Here is a 19,933-nt window from a genome sequence, read left to right on the forward strand (position 1 = left end):
AATCTGTCCTCCTGTAAACCACAGAGAAACAAACAAACATACATGTTGATTGTATGTGCGCAAGTCTTACAAGTTGAACTCCTTAAGAGTCAAGTCTTACAAGTTTCCTATAAGGCAGGAGAGGCTTATAAAGATAAACTAACAGCTAATTTTTTAAAGGCAGTGAATTTTAACACAAATCCCTGAGTTTGTGACCTCAATTGCATATGTTAGATGTGACAATCATGTCATTTACAGATCGCTCTAAAAAATGCTTGTATAGTCAAAGTTGCTTTACATAAAAACTTCCAGTGACATTGGGCTGGGAAGGGGGTTCAGTGGTAGAGCGCTTGCCTTGCATACATGAGGCCCTGGGTTCGATTCCTCAGCACCACTTAAGCAGAAAAAAAAAAAAAGCCGGAAGTGGCGCTGTGGCTCAAGTGGTAGAGTGCTAGGAGCTGAAGAGCTGAGGGACAGCGCCCAGGCCCAGAGTTCAGGCCCCACGACCGGACCCAAAAAAACAAAAACAAAAACAAAAAACTTCCAGTGACAGAATAGAAATATGATTAAGAAGTCAGATTTATTCCAAGTATACTTTTTTTGCATATATGGAAATACCACATAGAAACCATATTACATATGTATGATAATTTGAAAATAACAATAATTACAAGCCAGGTACCAGTGATTTATGCCCCTTTATAGTCCTAGGTACTCAGGAAGCTGAGATCTGAGGGTCATGGTTCAAAGAAAGCCCTGGCAGAAAAGCCCACAAGACTCCATCTCCAAAATAACCAGTATGCTGGAGGCATGGCTCAAATGGTAGAGCACCAGCCAGGAACAAGAGCACAAAGCCCTGAGTTCAAACTCAGTACTAAAAGAAAGGAATAAAAAAAATAGAAATAATATTAACTGAGTAACAGCATCAGATACAGATTCAAAAAGGAACATGTCTTACACAATGGTAGAAATGAAGGTAATGTGATAAAGTAATAAGATCCAAGTTGTCCCTCTTGTGATGACTTTTGAGATGTATTCTAAGTGGTATTAACATGTAAAATAACTATTTCTTTGCATTGTCCATGGTTTAAGAATGTTAACCAAGTGCCCTATTACTGAAGTAAACATGATTATAAAATATGCATGTATATCTAAATTAAAACATTTTAAATAGAAATTTGACTTTCATCTATAAACCTGAGTAAGTATTTAATTCTTCCAGAAAAAAACCTTTCTTACATTTCACTGGTAAAATGGAAGATTAATTCCTTTACGAGACTGCAATATACTCCAATAGTGGCAAGTGACCAATACTTAGGCCTCTTGTCAATGAAAACAATTAGTACTGATATCTCCAGAAAAGAAACTAAGGATCTAATAACAATAAAATCAAGTATCAAATTTAGTCAAAAGACTAAATGTGGAAGTGGCACTGTGGCTCAAGTGGTAGAGTGCTAGCCTTGAGCTGAAGAGCTGCGGACGGCACCCAGGCCCAGAGTTCAAGCCCCACAACCAACAAAGACTAACTGTAGGCAGCTCTGCCATGTATGTTGTGAAACTCTGTTTCAAACTTGTGCCTCTGTTTCACTAGCTATTGAACAAGGATGTAAAATATTCTTTTCTTCTACTAAGAAGGTACATGAGAGTCCCTTAGGGAGGGAAAAGAGCATATTGCTCTTATCATGGTAGAGCTGCCTAACAACACAGGTCTTATGGATCTCTGATGTTCTGTCTGAAAAGTGGTAACTATAAGTTTTCAGATTTACTAACTCTAGGGAAGCTATTATTATTAACAGTAAAAGATTTTTTTAAAAAACCCTCTGGTATCCACCTTTAGAAACTAAAAAAGAAAATATATTTTTATTATTTCTGTTAAGTAACACTTACGCTTGGATGAGGCTAGACAAGTCAGTTAAGCCCCCAACTCCAGCAGCAGGACCTCCAATAGCATTTGTCATCATTCCTGACATCCTAGGTCATGCAAGAGATACATCATTGAGATTAGTATATATTCATAATCAGTAGGAAAACTGGAAAGTCTGTTTTAGATAGCTAAATAGACAATTAACTTTATAGAAGACGGTTAAATGTGAGTGGCTTTAAGTTCCTTTGATTGGTATCCAGAGCAGTTTTATCATTTCTGAGCTGATGTGCTCTAATTAGGAGCCTGTCAGGGAGAAAGGAAAGTGAATGAGCTCTTTAATATACTTACAGCTGCTGGACTTGAGGGTTCTGCATTAAACTTGCTGCCTAGAATTGAAAAATAGTATCTCCCATTAAAAACAGTAAGAGGGATCTTTAGCAAAAGTTTTCAAAGGCAGAGAACTGAAAGTTAAAGTATATACTAACATTCTGTTCTGTTTTGTGTGTTACAAAAAGTAAAGATGTGGAGGCACTGGAAAAACTGGCACTGAAAAGACATTACAAGTCAGGTACCAGCAGCTCATGCCTATAATACTAGCTACTCAAGAGGCTGAGAATTAAGGACTGTGGTTTGAAGTAATCCAAAACACTATCTCCAATTAACCAGCAAAAAAGCCAGACTGGAAGTATGGCTCAAGTGGTAGAGTGTCAGCCCTGAAAGAAAAAGCTGAGAGTGCAAGCCCCAGTACAAGCACACACTAGCACACCACACCTCCCCCCCCCCACACACACACAAAGATGAGATCACAGATCAATACTGTAAATACTGTAAAATGAAATAGGGATAACAATGTTTACTATTAGTGATGAGACATAAGTAAGCCAAAAGGAAAAATTAAAAGTTTAATAAGAGTATAAAGGATCTCCTATACTTGAGAGGCTCCCCTCTAAGTAGGAGATGTGGCTATTCCATGGGGCTCTGATGGGGACAGAACTCTGGGCCTGGGCACTGTCCCTGATCTCTCCAGCTCAAGGTGAATGCTCTACCACTTGAGCCACAGTGCCACTTCTGGTTTTATGAAAATAAGAGTGTCATGGACTTTCCTGCCCGGGCTGGCTTTGAACCTCGATCCTCAGATCTCAGCCTCCTGAATAGCTAGGATTATAGGCGTGAGCCACCAGCGCCCAGCCAGAAAAGCTCATTCTTACTGGGCTACAGATGTTTTGCAGGCCTCCTTACTACCTGGACATGTAGAACAGTTCTGGAACTCTATTAATGTTCTCCAAAATCCCATTTTTCTTCTTTTCAATCAATCTACCCTTGATCTACACTCAGCCCCAAATCAACTCTTAGGAAACAAAACAAAGCTGACAAAGCTGAGGGGCAAGCTCAGGGAACCACAACAGCCTAAATCTGCCCATCTCAACTGTTCGATATATCCTCCTAGGGCCAGTTTCATATAACCCAGTGGTTTTTAACATTTCATGTATTTTCAGACTCATGTGGCTATCTAATGAAAAACATGGTTTTTCCCTAGGAAAAATATTCATATCCACATGTGCTTCTTTGGGGAAGCTATTTCTTCCACAGGTCCATCTCTGGTTTCCTTCAGAGGAAGGTTTATAGATGAAGAATCTCTATCCCAGCCTCTGACACGAGTACCCTCACCACCTCATTGGTTCCTAAAAGTTTTGGAGTCTATATCCCCAGCTAGTTTGAAGGCTAAGGCTAAGAGTATTGCTTGAGCCAAAAAGTTTGGAGTCAGCTGGACTGCCATAGTGAAACCCCTCTCGTAAAAGTATGGGAAAAGGTCTGTTATCATGGTTCCTATGCTTAGCTGGGGTTCTCAGTATGTCTTCTCACAAGACTTTCAGAATCAAGAAGTTCCTGGTCAATAAACAAAAGCAAAATTATCTCATTCCCCAGTGGATTCAGATAAAAACTGGTAACAAAATCATGTATAACATCAAGAGAAGAACTAAGCTGTATCTGTATGGAATTGCACCAAATGATCACCTATTTATTGCTCTACAGTAAACCAGTCAAGCTGATATGTCACCACTGCTTGGACTAACAGTTGGGCATTTTAAACCAATTTTTCCTTTGGTTACTTCAAGAATGGGCATAGTAATACATGTGTGAAGCCTAAAGTTTGTATTTTTAAAAAGTATGGAGAAAATGCTACTGAAAGACATAGTTCTATGAGAAACAGAGCCAGTAGACCAGAAAGGGAAATATACTTACCATACTAATGAAAGCTGGATTATTTATCAAGCTAGCCATGTCAAAGCTCAATCCAGTTCCTGTCTGTAAAAGAGTTATATCTGAAAATCATTCCAACCACTACAATTTAATCTCAATAAATTATAAGTGAAATAAGTGATTACTCATTTCACATAACAACTTACAGGACTAGATACCTCTCTTAGCTTCTGTTCTGCTATTTTCAAATTTGATTTATAAGAATCATTTTCAGGATCAAGATCTAAAGCCTTTTGATAACTTGTAACTGCTTCTTCAAATTTATTCATGGCGGTGAGGGCCAGCCTGGAGGAAATATACAGGATGATATAATTTACACTAAAGAACATTAGAATGTCACTAAGTCAGATATCTGTACTAGTGTCCAACTCTGATTATAACTAACTAAGATTACAATTTACTCCTTGTGCTGTAATTGACAGAAATATGTCTTAAATTCAAAACCTTTGTAAATCTGAATTCTTTCCATTCTGCTTGCTGATAAACTTGGTTGTCCCATATGGATCATGAAGTTAATGAGACACCCTTCAATTACCTACCCTTCCATTTTTAGCCTAATATGTGAAGTAATTTTCTTTATGAATGTCTATAGTGAGAGTTGCGAAGATTTTTGATACTAACAATCCTGTGACATGGAAATGCATTAATATTAATATTTTTAGGGATGGAAATTTTTATTCTGATATTTAAAACTTTTTAATATATTTTATTGTTATTGTAAAGGTGATGTACAGGGGGTTGCAGTTACATAAGTCTGGTAATGAGAATACAAAATGGAATTCTATCCTCCATCAGCAAGACTGATAGTGTACCATTCATGAGGAAATGGAAAAACTTGTAAAAAAATTATATTGAGTGAAGTAAGTCACACCCAAAGAAAGATAGGCTGCATGGTTGCCTTCATTTTGTAGTAACTAGAAGGTGCCTATAAGTCTGCAAGTAAATACAATGCATATAAAAGACAAAAAAAATACACCAGGACATGATAAATTATACAAATCTCTAGACCAAAGGAGAATATTCTTAGGAGAGGATTAAAAAGGCTCAACAGCTATGTGCATATGATACTATGAAATAATGTTTATCAAAATGAACTCAAAGAAATGGAAATGAAGGGTTTTTTCCCTTTGTTGCTGTTTTTGTTTTCTGTACATTTTGTTTGTAAGTTTATCTGTTTTGAGAAGGTAAGTGGGGGGGCACAGAAATGGTGGGACAAAGGGTGAACAAATGCAGCAGTGATACTCACTACAAACTATGCTAAAAATGAATGATATAACTTGTGGGTGGGGAGGGAAGAGAAAAACTAGGAGAGCACGAGGGAAGGGGTGACACTGTTCAAAAAGAAATGTACTAATACTATTTAAAAGATGATAAACTATATGGATGCTCTAATATATTCCACAATATTCCTACTTAACGGAGACCTTGGAGCAACAATAAATACCAATTTTCCATAAAAAAGTAGGCTGTGAGGTATCAAACGACTATTCCTGGAAAAACACATTAGTTGCTAAATTGATAACTAAACATAGAACTACCCCATCTGATCCAGTGATATCATTCCTAGGTATTATCTGAATGACTACATGACAGGCTACAACAAAGGCACCTGCATATGCATGTTCATTGCAGCCAAGTTAATTATGGACAGAGCCCAGATACCCTACAATGAATGAATGGATAAAGAAAATGTGATACACACACACACACACACACACACACACACACACACACACACACACACACACACACACACACATATTGTAGTCATATAAATATACACATACACAAAATGGAATTTTAGCCCTCCATCTTTTTTTATACATTTTTCTAACTTGGGGAGGGGAAGGGAAATAACAAAAAGCTGAAATAAAGATACAGTTTGACCCATTTGTAACAATGAGATGCACAAGACACTATGTTCAAAATGAACTTTACAACTTCAGGGGTGGGGAGGAGGGAGGAGTGGGAGAGGTGGAGAGGGAAGGGATAGCAGGGGAAAAATAAAGGAGAGGGTAACAATGCTCAAGAGGAAATGTACTCATAACCTTACTCATGTAACTGTAACCCCTCCGTACAGTATCTTTACAATAAACAGTATATACTAAAAATGGAATTTTATGCAGACATTAAGAATAATGAGATTTTCAGGAAAACTGATGGATCTAGAAAACACCATACTTGGCAAAGCCATGTCAAAAAGACAAAAGACTTTCATTTTCTCTCATATACGGATCTTAGACTCAAAATCTCTGTGTAAACACAAATACATATACATTTATATGTATATATACACATATGTATTAGAAAATTATAGCTAGACATGTATAGATATAGAGATACATGCACATAGAGATGAAAAGTAGTTTAGTATATTAATATGGAGTTCAGACACACAACTTAAATAAATCAAACAATATACAAACATTATATTTGGTAAAGAATCCATGAACTCTAAATTAGCAAATACAAAACAATTATTCCTCAGGAAAATGCAAGATTGGGTTCATATGAACCTCAAGTTACCTGTTATCAATTGATCAATTATAATCTTGTTTTATATGTGCTTCTGTTAAAGGTTATTTAATACACATGTTGACTCATTGGCATTAATCTTATTGCAAACAGCACTAACTCATTCTTGGGAAAACTTATCTTACACATCCACATTATCTGTGAAGCAGGTATGTATGAGCCTTGCCCTTAGAACAAAAGAGAACACTTCAACTTTTATGTAGTTATGTAGATGTCACTGAAAACAGCAAAATCACAAACAAAAGGCACAAGGATTACACACACACACACACACACACACACACACACACACACACACACACACACACACACACACACACACACACACACACACACACACACACACACACACACACACACACACACACACACACACACACACACACACACACACACACACACACACACCAAACTGATCATTTAAGCATAAGCTTATTCAGCCTTCGCTGAAACAGTACAGATCAGGAGGCCAATTGTTTCACAACTAGTCAATATCCATAAATGACCACGGAAGGATTGTAAGTCAATATTGAACTGGGATTTACAAGTAATTACTAAGCTCATAAATGTGTAAGTACAGATTCTGTAAGTAATGAAAATAACTATGGATGGCATTTGAAAGCAGAGGACAGGATGAGGTCAAAGGAGCGAACAAATAAACAGAAATAGCAGAGAACAAAAGCCCTGGAATATACCATTTTCAGAGGTAGCAAAGGAGGAAGAACTGGCAAGGCAGAGTAGAAAAGAACATTCAGTCACAAAGCAGATGTGATAAATCCTAGAGGCTTCAAACATAAGTTAACTGTGTCTAATACTAAAAAAAGGGGACAGGATGGTAATACAGAATTTAACACAAGCTTCAAAAAATTATTGAAATCATGGCCAAACTGTTGACTTTGAATTCAGCTATCTCAGTAGAGTGATTGTATTTGTCTCCGGAGGAGCATAGAAGAAAATATATCAAAAGAGATTTACTATGAAGTTTTAGCTCATTCAATTATGGAAGCTCCCATCTGTAAACTGGTGCAGTTCTAATCCATACTTGAACCTTGAGAACCACTGAGATAACAGTGTTACATCTAGATTGATCAAAAAACTTAAGATCCAGGAATTCCAAGGTTTAAGAGCCCATGACAGGTGCACTTGCTCAAGCACAGGCTCTGCCTGTTCGGACTGTCAAAGAATTGCATGATGCTCACTCTTGTTGGAGAAGGTGATCTTTACTCAAATTTAGAGCTTCAAATGCTAGTCTCTTCCAGAAACACTGTCATAAAGACAACTAGAAATAATGCTTTTCCAGCAATCTGGGCATCCCTTAACCCCATCAGGTTGACAAAATAAACCATAACAGTAATATAGACAAAGGTATATGGAATGAGCTGAAGATATAACATGAATTGATAAGAATGAGACAGGCTCAGGTGTTTATTTCAAAAAAGGAACTGAGAGGTGAGGTGGTTGTTGGAGTGAAACATTAGGTGAAAGGATTCTAAAGATTTTTCCAATTATCTTTTACAGGGTTGGTATTATTATTAGCTATTAGAGATGGAGAAAACCACACTGTAGAAGACAAAGAGGATCATTACAAGTATGAAGTCACATATACATAGGTAGAGATGATAGTCTTAGGTAATAGAGCCCTCTATTGTGACAGGCATAAAATAAGAAACTCTATATAGATACAAATGTAGATAGATCAATGAACTTGGAAGTAGGAAAAACAGACTTCTTCAAAATGGGTCTATTTTCTCAAGTATAAAGTAATATCATCAGCTGAGTCACCATGGATGAATAATGAAAATGGGATAAAAGGTTGAAATAATCATACCAAGAATGGAAAAGTGAATTCAGAAAGAAAAATAATAAGACTATTTGGCGGTATTTAGTGCTTATCTTGAGATTTATAGACATAGCCATGAAATGAATCGACTCACATTTATATGACTTTTCTCTAACAACCACTCATAAAATAACTAGTCATCTCACTGCCAAGTCAGAGAAATTGTAGTCATTTTCTCCCTTAAATTATCTTTACTTTATAATTAGCTCAGAAGGTACAATGTTAAGCAGGAAATTAAAAGTCAAAACCATTAAAACCTGTACCTCATATTACTTGTTAGTACATTGAACATTGTATCAGAACTTACCCCATCCTCCCATAGGCCTTGCTGTACTTAGAATCAATTGCTATTGCTTTTTCACAGTCCTTTATTGCATCAGTGTAATGACTTAATTTGCTTTGGGCAGCAGCCCTAAGAGAAAGGAAAGAGATACATTATAAGTAGTTTTCAAGGCACTAATTTTCAGGTACTAATGAATTTATGTTTTTCTTGTCCCAATTCTGAAATTATTCCTAGTAAATTTCTAAGTAAGACTAAGGTTTTTTTTAAAACCCAGGAACAGTCAAGGTCTGGAAAACACTTAAAAAATTCTTAGACACTTAAATGTTTAAATGATGATATTGGGGGGGAGGGGCAATGGAAACAACCTCAATTCCCATAGTAGGTCAAGAGTCAATTAAGTTTCATCTAGCTACTGATTCAAAAATAACAGTATTTGTTTGCCAGACCTAAGACTAATTTATAACTACTGAAATAATGTTTAAGACATGTTTCAGCAACATTAGGACACAGTTATAGTCTATCCAAGTAAACAAAGTTAAATCTAAAATTGCAGGCACTTACATAAAACAAAATATGCCAAAAACTTATTAAGAGTGGCTGCCTCCAAATGGCAATCTTGTAAGATTCTTTTTCCCCTCCTTTATATTTTTTAAATTAAGCTTTCAAAACTTTCTAAATCAATAAAATGTTCAGTTCCTTCTACCTTCCTTCCTGCATAACAGGTTTTTACATGTACATGTACATTGATCCAAATGATTAAGAATGGAAAACCTGCCATGATGTGCCCAGTTACCTGTTGCAGTAGTAAACTGCATTATTGGGATCCAGTTCTATGGCTTGCGTATAACAATCCACTGCAGCTGCATAATTTTCTTCTTTCATATGGTTATTGCCTGGAATAAAGCAGGTGATATACACAGGAAGTACATAGCAAAAATATTGTCTCTCGGAGAAATTCTAACCACAGAATTAAATATATAATAATACAAAGGTCAGTCTACCAGAATATCTTTTGGTCACACTGAAGACAGATTTTATAGAGCTGGTATCCCCAGCTTCAGTGTGTTTGGATCATTTTAACGATGCAGTGCCTTACAAATTAAGATTTTCGTATGTTTTAAATTGCAGCCTCATGTGAGGAAATACAATCATCATGATTATCTCAAGGCAAAATCTGATCTTTTCTCCCTTCCTCATATTCCTCTCCCTACTACTCCCTTTTGCAGGGGAGGCCCTATCCCATTCCTTCCTAGCACATTTAATCTGGACCTGATTTTCCCTGCCTAATAGTGAAGCTCTCAGAGAGCTCTGTGGATAAGCTGGCGAAACTAATCCTGCTAATACGTTATATTGGCAGATAATATTTCTATGAGCTATCTTTCCAGAGATAGAATCTTTTTTAAAGGGGATTTTAGGAGATTGCTTTCTAGAAAGGCAGAATTTTATATATTGTGGCTGACCTACAGATTACTGATTTTCAGGAAGGACATCTGCAGATACATCTGGCAGCAATTTAGCAACTGGTCAGCAAAATAAGGGATTTCCTGCAACTATCTCTTCAATACCATTAAATAGGGGAGGAAGACAGTGTCCTCTGCATTTGTGAAAGCCAATATTTACAACTAGAAACATCAGAAAAATTGCTACTGAGGATTTGTATCTCAGAGGCCTCTACAATGCCTTCCACTTTTTTGTTTTTTTTGTTTTGTTTTGTTGAATTTTTTTCGTCGGTTGTGGAGCTTGAACTCTGGGTTGGGCGCTATCCCTGAGCTCTTCAGCTCAAAGCAAACACTCTACCGTTACAGCCACAGTGCCACTTCTAGTTTACTAGTGGTTTATTAGCAATAAGAGTCTCATGGACTTTCCTGCCTGGGCTGGCTTTGAACCGTGATCCTCAGATCCCAGCCTCCTGAGTAGCTAGGATTACAGGTATGAGCCACTGGCACCCAGCTTCAATTTTCTGTGCTTAATAAAAGGTCAGGTGAAAGTTTGCAGTGAATAGGAAGGATAAAGGAAACACAAGTGGACAAAGCCCCTCAAATCACAGGAAAGTTACTGTAAATTAGGAAACAGAGTATAAAAAATAATAAGTACCTAATTTCCTTTTACAGTGACAAAAAGTTATCTATAATTGATTCTGGTAATAACTGCACAACTCTGAAAATACACTATAAACCAATAAACTATATTTGGTAAAGGAATAAAATTTATGGTATGTAAATTATACCTCACGAAACTTGTTTTCTCTAACTACAAAAATTGATTTGGGTTTCTTTTTCCCAGGGAAAAACAATGAATATTAAGCCTTCCAAGGGAATGGAGAGGGGTAAATGTAACTTTTTTTTGCTTAAGCAAAAAATTAGATATATTAGCCTGGGGTTCTTAGATTTCTATTCCAATTATTTTATTTTTTTTTCTGAGTGATTAAGATTTTTGTTGTTGTAGTGGGGCTTTTTTGTTTTGGGTCACATTTTATTATTCTTATCATTATTACTAGTCTATTGTGGTTTTTTCCTATATACTACCTTAGAAATATAGCTACTATAAAGTACATATATATGTTAAAATATATGCACATAATGTAATTTAATAATTTAAAAGCTTCAAGTCACAAAATATTCAGCATATGAAAATACATGACATGAATGAAATCTGTGAAGAAAGTAAATACAACAATGAAGCATTGGTGTCACACTTTATACCAATTCTCCTCTAAGAACTGTGAGAACCCAGTGAAATACTTCTCTACTTCTGTGACCTATTAGGTAATGATAGCAAGAAACTCTTCCTGATTTCTTCTGCTTTTTCTGCAGCTCTTCAAAAGCCAAATACATGAAATATTTGAAAGCAGTGTTCTAGGAAGATATTATATAACTAACATCAATCCTTTTTTGTTGTTGGTCATGGGGCTTGAACTCAGGGCCTGAGTGCAATCCCTGTGCTCTTTTGTTCACAGCTATAATTCTATAACTTTGAGCCACAGTTCCACCTTCAGTTTTCTGGTCATTTATTGGATATAAGAATCTCACAGAGGCCAGGTGCCGGTGGCTCATGCCTGTAATCCTAGCTACACAGGAGGCTGAGATCTGAGGATCAAGGTTCAAAGCCAGCCCAGGCAGAAAGTCAGTGAGACTCTCATCTCCAATAAACGCCTAGTAAACCAGAAGTGGTGCTGTGGCTCAAGCAGTAGAGCGCTTGCCTTGAGCTGAAGAGCAAAGGGACAGCGCCCAAGCCCAGAGTTCAAGCCCTATGACCAACAACAACAACAAAAAGAATCGCACAGAGGTAGAGGGAAAGTGTAGTTGTGGAGATGGGAGGGCAGAGATGGTAAAGGGAAAAACAAAGGAGGAGGCAACAATGCTTGATAAGAAATTACTCAATACCTTGCTCATGTCATTGTAACTCCTCTGTAGGGTATTTTTCACAATAAAAAAACTTATTAATTAAAAAAAAAAAGAATCTCACAGAGGGGGCTGGGAAGGTAGCTCAGTGGTAAAGTGCTTGCCTTGTATGCATGAGGCCCTGGGTTCGATTCCTCAGCACCACATAAGCAGAAAAAGCCAGAAGTGGTGCTGTGGCTCAAGTGGTACAGCACTAGACTTGAGCTGAAGAGCTGAGGGACGGTGCCCAGGCCCAGAGTGCAGGCCCCACAACTGACCAAAAAAAAAAAAAAAAGAAAAGAAAAAAGAATCTCACAGAGTTTTGTGCCCCAGCTGGCCTGGAACCATGATTCTCAGATCTCAGCCTCCTGCGTAGCTGGGATTACAGGCATGAGCCACTGGTGCCCAGCTGTAGCTACAATCCTTTATTAATACAGTCAGATATGTACAACACATAGCCTGGAATAACCTTATGCTTGACAATCTACCAGAGTCATTTGTTTTTCCACAAATAAAAAAAAACTAGATGAAATGCCAACATTTTAACTTTACATGTAACATGTCTGAGATGAAATGTCTTAATGAAAACAAGGAATATAAGCTTTTAGTTAAAGACAGAAACAGTAAATAATTCAGACTATTATGCTGTCACATTAAATGAGTCTAACCCAACATGTTCACCTAACCCTCATCTTACATGATGTCAAAAATAATATTTGAAAGGGAATGCAATTCTCAACATTCTTCCATACAGGAAGATAGACAAAAATACCATTTTAATTTAATGTTTACTCAACATTATTACTAGAAGTAAAGCCAAGTGCAAAAATATACTGTATCCATACACATATTAATAATAAACTATATATTATACATGTATATGTATACTATATATGTATTTATACATAACATATATATATAGTATGCACATACTAGCAAAAAACATATTTCACTACTGAAGATTTCATGTACTACAAAAACCTGAGTGGAAAAAAACATATTAAGTTGTGCAATCAGAAACTAATACATGAAAATGCATTTGTTATCTTAGGGGAATATTGATAAGATCTGGTTTGTTTTGCATGTAATCTGTGAAGTTATATTGTTCTATGATTTAAGCCACTGTAGTGGTAGAAGTTTTTAGAGGAAATAAAATGAAAACTAAAACAAATCTATTTATTGGAAACAGCACTCTATAATGTAACCTCAAAATATAACCACAAAGTAGTGGAAGGAAGAAGACTCCGAGTCAGGTCGGTGGTTCATACTTATAATTCTAAGGAGGCTGAGGAAGGAGCACCATGAGATTAAGTCTACATATTTCAAAAAAACAAAAACAAATAGAATAAATGAAGACATCCATCCAAAACAGTGTTACTGAGGATTACCAAGGTACCTGTCTAGGAAACTCATGGTAGCAAGCAACAGTACCCTGTGACACTGCCCAGCTACTAAAAACAATGACATAGATGTATATTTGATGCTTAGGGAGATGACCAGGCCCAAGGAACAAGAAAATCATACTCTTTTCCATAAGTAACTTTTAAAACACCAACTGATTAAAAAGAAAAAGGACCTCAACTACTTAATTGAAAACAAAGGAGACCAAAAAATGGTCCACATATAGCTTCTGTACATAGCATATTCCCTAATAACAAAGAAGTTGGTGGCTTTCATTTACTTCAAGGGACAAGGTCTGTGCCTTACACCATCATAATGCAAATTTTGTAGGTCTAACCTGGCACTCCTCTACCCCTTGAAAAGACTGAAAAAACTAAATACAAATCCTTAATATGGGGCTGGGAAGGTGGCTCAGTGGTAGAATGCTTGCTTTGCATGCATGAGGCCCTGGGTTCGATTCCTCAGCACCACATAATTAGAAAAAGCCAGAAGTGGCACTGTGGCTCTGATGGTAGAGTGCTAGCCTTGTGCTGAAGAGCTGAGGGACAGAGCCCAGGCCCAGAGTTCAGGCCCCATGACCGACAAAAAAAAAAAAAAAAAAAAATCTTTACTTTTGACTTACTTATAAAAGAGCAAGAATGTTTCAATAGTCAGCTACTAGTAAAGGTATTATATACATGCATTAACAAACTTCAAAGAAGAACACAGAATGCATGAAAGTTAAAATACTGAAAGTTAATTTCCCCTTTGATTAGCATAAAGAAGAATATGGAATTCTAGAGTATAAGCAGACAATGTAGTAAACAGCCCCCTAAGTGATCTGTTCTGAAAGTTTTATGAGAGACCAGGTTCTACTTGTCCAAGTTTTTTTTGCCATCACATTCATTTCTCCTTCACAAACATCATGTGAACTTGTGACAGGCCAGTCACATAAAGCAACCTGTCAACTAACAATTACTCTCTCCAGAAGATTTTACTAAATAAATCATTTCTCTATAAAATACTTACCTTCATCTTTTAATTGATCAGCTTTCCCCACATCTTCAGGAACTGAGTTGGAGAGGGGCAAAATGTCATTCTGAAAGCAAATAGGAGTCAATGTACTTCTGTTTGACTACAAAGTCATCCTAGAATACTATAAATGAAGAAATAATAATTTGACACATTTTGGTAACTTACCAGTATTTCCACTTTATATAAATCTAACACTAAATACTAGTGTTAATAAGAAGTGAGGAGAAGTCTTCTTACATACTTTTATTGGAAATATGATCCTGTTGAGTTTTTCTAAGTACTGTGAATCGATTTTATAATTTGCTTTTCCCAACCCCAGCAGTTCTACTTTAAGAAAAAAAATGGAATGTTTCTACTAGGGAAACTTTTGAAGAAAAATCTTTATTACTATCTTATCTAAAAGATACAAAAAGTCAAAAATAAGCTTACCAATAAAAAAATTTATGGTAATGATCATTATTTAAATATGTACAGGCACACATACACACACACACAAAGACTAGAAGCAAGGCACAGTTGGCTCACACTTATAATCTTAGCTACTCTAAGATCCTGAAGATTGAGGTTCCAAGTTAGCCCAGGCAGAAAAGTCTGTAAGATTCCAATCGTCAAAATAACCAGTAAAAGCTGGACAGGAGGCATGATTCAAGTGGAAGAATACTAGTGGAGCAAACAAAAGATTTTGATTTCAAACCTTAGTATTAGCAATGAAAAAACAACTCTAATACCAAAAGGTTAACAATAATATCTAATCTAGTATTGGGAGGAGCTGGGAATGTAGCTCAGTAGTAGAGTACTAGCCTAACATGTGCAAGGCTGTACATTCAATCTGTAGCAATGTGATAAAATAAAAAACACAAAAACATGTAAACATATTTCTGAGACTTGAATTCAGAACCTGGTGCTTTTTTGTGCTCAAGGCTAGCATTTTACCAGTTAAGCCACACCTCCACTTCTGGCTTCTTCTTTTTTTTTCTTTTTATTTATTTATTTATTTATTTTTCTGGTGAGTGACTGGAGATAAGAGGCTCACAAACTTTCCGGCCTAAGCTTTGAACTGCATTCCTCAGATCTCAAGCCCCTTGATTAGCTAGGCACACACACACACACACACACACACACACACACACACACACACACACACACACACACACACACACACACACACACACACACACACACACACACACACACACACACACACACACACACACACACACACACACACACGTCATGAGTCACAGGTACATGGCTATAGAATATTTAAAACAATGAATATATACTAATTTTGTTCTAAATTAGAAGCCTTTATAAAATTTTTGTTTGGCATTTAGTATCAAAGGAAAATTAAGAGTGGAAAATTCAGAAATACTTTTGAGTGGAACTAAAAACCCAATGTATTTTTTTTCATTTTTGAAAACCTCTTTTTTGAAATTGCTTTACTTTTAAACTTGACCCTAAAGTTCAAAATAAGTCTAAAATTTTTCTTTTGTTTTGGTTGTGGGGCTTGAACTGTGGGCTTGGGTGCTGTCCCTGAGCTCTTTTTGCTCAAGGCTATCACTTTACCACTTGAGCCACAGTGCCACTTCTGGCTTGCTGATGGTTCATCAGCGATGAACCACAGACTTTCCTTGCCTAAGCTGGTTTGAACTGCAATCCTCAGATCTCAGCCTCCTGAGTAGCTAGGATTACAGGCATGAGCCACCAGTGCCCAGCTTACAGTTTTGAAAATAGTGTAATTTATAGCTATTGCAGCTATGCATTACTTAAAATATATCTACCATTGCCTTTGTCTTCACTAAAGTTTCAAGAAAATGGATAGATCTAACATAAATATATAGCATAAGCATTCAAAAGTGTAAAATCACTGACAAAAAGTTTTATCTTTGTCTTTTTAAAAAAATCTTTATTAATCACTTTATCCCAGTAGAAAATATTGGAATAAAGAGAGTAGAAATGAAATGGAAAACTTCAAGAGGTTAACTACATATACAGTAGTTCAAAGACATATTACTGTCCTACAGTACTTGCTCTTAGGGTTCCTTCTATTATAGATTTTTAAAAATCTAGGCAACTTCAGGGGAGCTCTTTTTCTGCCAGGCCATTTTGATAATTATAATATCATTCAAAGCCATACAAAATTATCAGTACAGGCAAATGGTCTCAGGCAGCCAATGAGAAGAGTTATGGATAGCAATAGAAAACCAGTATTATAAAAGTGACCAAAATACCATACAAGTACACTAAGTGAGACAAGTATTTCTTATTAGTTATATAACGTGGAGGCTGTTTCAGACAAGTCCTGAACTGCTGCTGCCACAGTCTGCTAAGTAAAGCCACAGCTGCATGGGAGGACTGCAGAAGGACGATGACACCATAAATAACATTGCTGTAGCTGTCCTAGGGAACAACTATATTTTAAAAATTGCATGCAACAAATTTCTTACAAATAAAATAATCAGAGAGATACAGTAAAATGGAAAAAAAGTTTTACTTAAGAGTATAAAAGTCAATTATAACTTCATGAAAGGAAAAATGAAAGTAAATTCAGATCTCATGAGTACAAAGTCAATGGTGATATTAGCTAAAGAGCAAGCAAGTTCTAGTGCTGTCTCAGCCTCAGAAACCTGCAAGTAAAGGTCTGCTTCAGCTATTGAAGCAAGGTTTCCTACAGAGGCCACAGCCCCTGCACAGAGGAGGCAAGCACTCCCCCACAGAGCTACAGCTTCAACCCTCAAATTGCATCATAGTCTAGATTTCTTGAAAAGGACAGAAATCAAAACTATGAAAACAGTCCTTGGGAGAAGGGATAAGAAAAGTCGGGTTTTCATACTGACCCTGAACACTTGTGTTTTCCTGAATCCCTTCAATAACTAAATTGATGAAATCTACTTCACAAATGATTCAATTCCAGATGAACTTGTTTCGGCAAGATTACTTTCTAGACTTTAAGCTTTTTGTTTTTAAAGGTAGTTTGTGTTTTAGAAGTATGTCAATTAGATGTCAGAAATCTGAAAATGTTCACACTATAAAGGACTTAAAATGTTGACAAAGATGTATCATTGAATATAAAACGTGAGAGAGAAAAATGTTACTAATATAAAATCTAAAGTATATAAGGGATAAGCTATACTTTTGACCACAATTAAATCATATAAACTATCTTATATCCAGTAAGAAGTTATTTACTTATAGACTTAAGTCCCTCAACTAAATTGTCATCATTCTTACATCACAATAATAACATACCTTATGGATGGAATTGGTGAACAATTCTGTCAAAGGCTGTGAAACTGCCAGGTGTGTATCTTCTGGGCTGATTTTAAAAACTGTCTCCAAGCACTGAATTGCAACTTGAAACAAATATTTTTTGTGAAAAAAATTAGTAACTAATTTTTTTTTCTCTAACAGGACTGTAATCTGTCAGTACTTATGAACACAGAACAACAGGAAATCTAACTGGCCCAGCTACACAGAAATTTTGTTTATAAACAAAATATTGATGGAAAGACAATGGTTTCTTATTCACCAAAAAGGTAAATATACAGAATATGATTTTTGAATATATCCAAAAATTCTTGTTGTAGGCTACTAGGAAGAAAATCAGGTCATTAACAAGTTACTCCTGAACATCTATTTAACTAATCACCCATGTCTTAATCCCTTGGACAAACAAAATAGTATATATATATTTTAAATAGAACTCTTGATTAAAAAATAAAAAGTACAGAAACAAAGTATCTAGCACAAAGGAAGCACTAAATATTAATCAGCACACTCACTTACATAAAGGTAGGTTAGTATTTAAAAATTCATTCATTCATGCAAATTTTTCAAGTGCCCGTGTGTACTATGCTCTTCTAAAGTGGTAGAGAGCAGCAATCAACCTCACAGGAAAAAAATCACTGTCCACATGATAGTGGAAAAGGTAAGTGGTTGTTAGGAATATAAGAGTAAGACTGGATACAAAGGAAACTATGTTAGAAAGGAAGTTTGTCATCAGACATAGGCAGCTTATCTGGATTTGAGAATGATTTGGACTTTGGGGTAGTTCATGCCTATAATCCCAACTATTTGGGAGACTGCAGTTCAAGACCATCCCTACCATCCTGTTCCCCCCACCTGAAAAAAAACTTAGGAAAAAAGAAAGCAAAGATCTTATCTCAAAGAACAAGCTGGAATCAGGCATGTTGGCATATGCCTACAATCTGAACTATATAGGAGGAGTGAGCGGGAGGATAGATATCCTATCTGAAAAATTACTGAAGAAAAAAAGACTGCAGGTATGGTTCAAGTGGTAGAGCACTTAACAAGTGTAAGGCTGTAAGTTCAAATCTAATAATGCAGGGAAGGGGGAGCCAAGCATGGTAGCAAACACCTATAGTCCCAACTACATGGAAGGAAGAGATGGGAGGACAATTTGAGAACAATCTGTTTAAAGTTAGAATGACATCCTATCTGAAAAACAAGCTAAAGGAAAAAGGATTGAAAGTTTGGCTAAGCAGTTAAAACCCTGAATTCAAACTCCAATTCCTTACCAAAAAAAAAAAAAAAAAAGATAAAAGATAAAATAGTTAGACTTAGTGAAGGAGTCATGTTTGTGTTTGGAACTAGAAGTCTTCTAGGAGTACTGGGGATGGATTAAAAAGGGAAGCTGGTATAATTTGTGGAGGGGAAGGGAAAAAAACAAATTGTTTAAATAGGGATATAGGTGGACCCTTTGCAATAATGAGTTGTACAAGATGTTATGTCGAAAATGAACTTTACAACTTTGCGGGGGGAGGGGGGAAGAGAGTGGGGGGAGATGGGAAGGGATGGGAAGGGGAAACAAAGGAGGAGGCAACAATGCTTGGTAAGAAATGCACTCATTACCTTGCCCATGTAATTGTAACCCCTCTCTATGGTATTTTCACAATTAAAAAAAAAGGATCCAAAACCACCAAAAAAATAAAAATAAATAGAAAAGGGAAGCTATGTGGAACAATAGAAGCAGAAAAACCAGGTAGGTTCATGCATAAATGAGATGGACAAGTGAGGAGCATGATGGAGAGTAGCGACAAGAAGAATGCAGACCCAGTCTTCTCAGAAGGATTCCCATCCTGATAGTGCTCTAGTTTGAAAGAAACCAAGAATGTTGCCAACATGCCCAATGTGCTTCCAGATGGTATAGAACAGATTCATGCACATTTTATGTGTCTTCTACAAAACACATTATGTAATCATTGTGAACTTGAGAAAATTCCGTGTCATAAAAGAAATACTACTGTCACTAGAACAAATCTCTTTATAGCTGTCAGAAGGCCAAAGTTCCTCATTCTTCTTATTTCCTTCCTTCCTTCCTTCCTTCCTTCCTTCCTTCCTTCCTTCCTTCCTGT

The 19,933-nt window shown here is 36.4% G+C and overlaps 1 protein-coding gene across 3 annotated transcripts in view; it reads right to left on the reverse strand.

Annotated features, from left to right (window-relative positions):
- The window catches only part of Sgtb (small glutamine rich tetratricopeptide repeat co-chaperone beta), a 29,049-nt gene that overhangs the window by 3,768 nt on the left and 5,348 nt on the right, over nucleotides 1-19,933 (reverse strand). For 2 of the 3 annotated variants that reach the window (XM_070031245.1, XM_070031244.1), the window contains exons 3-10: nucleotides 17,808-17,911; nucleotides 14,553-14,622; nucleotides 9,557-9,656; nucleotides 8,788-8,892; nucleotides 4,252-4,390; nucleotides 4,088-4,150; nucleotides 2,192-2,229; nucleotides 1,867-1,950 (exon numbers count right to left, since the gene is read on the reverse strand). In XM_070031245.1, coding sequence (XP_069887346.1) covers nucleotides 1,867-1,950; nucleotides 2,192-2,229; nucleotides 4,088-4,150; nucleotides 4,252-4,390; nucleotides 8,788-8,892; nucleotides 9,557-9,656; nucleotides 14,553-14,622; nucleotides 17,808-17,911 — 703 coding nt within the window. The remainder of the gene's footprint in view (nucleotides 1-1,866; nucleotides 1,951-2,191; nucleotides 2,230-4,087; nucleotides 4,151-4,251; nucleotides 4,391-8,787; nucleotides 8,893-9,556; nucleotides 9,657-14,552; nucleotides 14,623-17,807; nucleotides 17,912-19,933) is intronic. The other variant, XM_070031246.1, reaches the window with a different exon arrangement.

This window comes from Dipodomys merriami, unplaced genomic scaffold, assembly GCF_024711535.1.
Source record: "Dipodomys merriami isolate MVZ:Mamm:240054 unplaced genomic scaffold, mDipMer1.0.p SCAF_20, whole genome shotgun sequence".
In the NCBI taxonomy this organism is placed as follows: Eukaryota; Metazoa; Chordata; class Mammalia; order Rodentia; family Heteromyidae; genus Dipodomys; species Dipodomys merriami.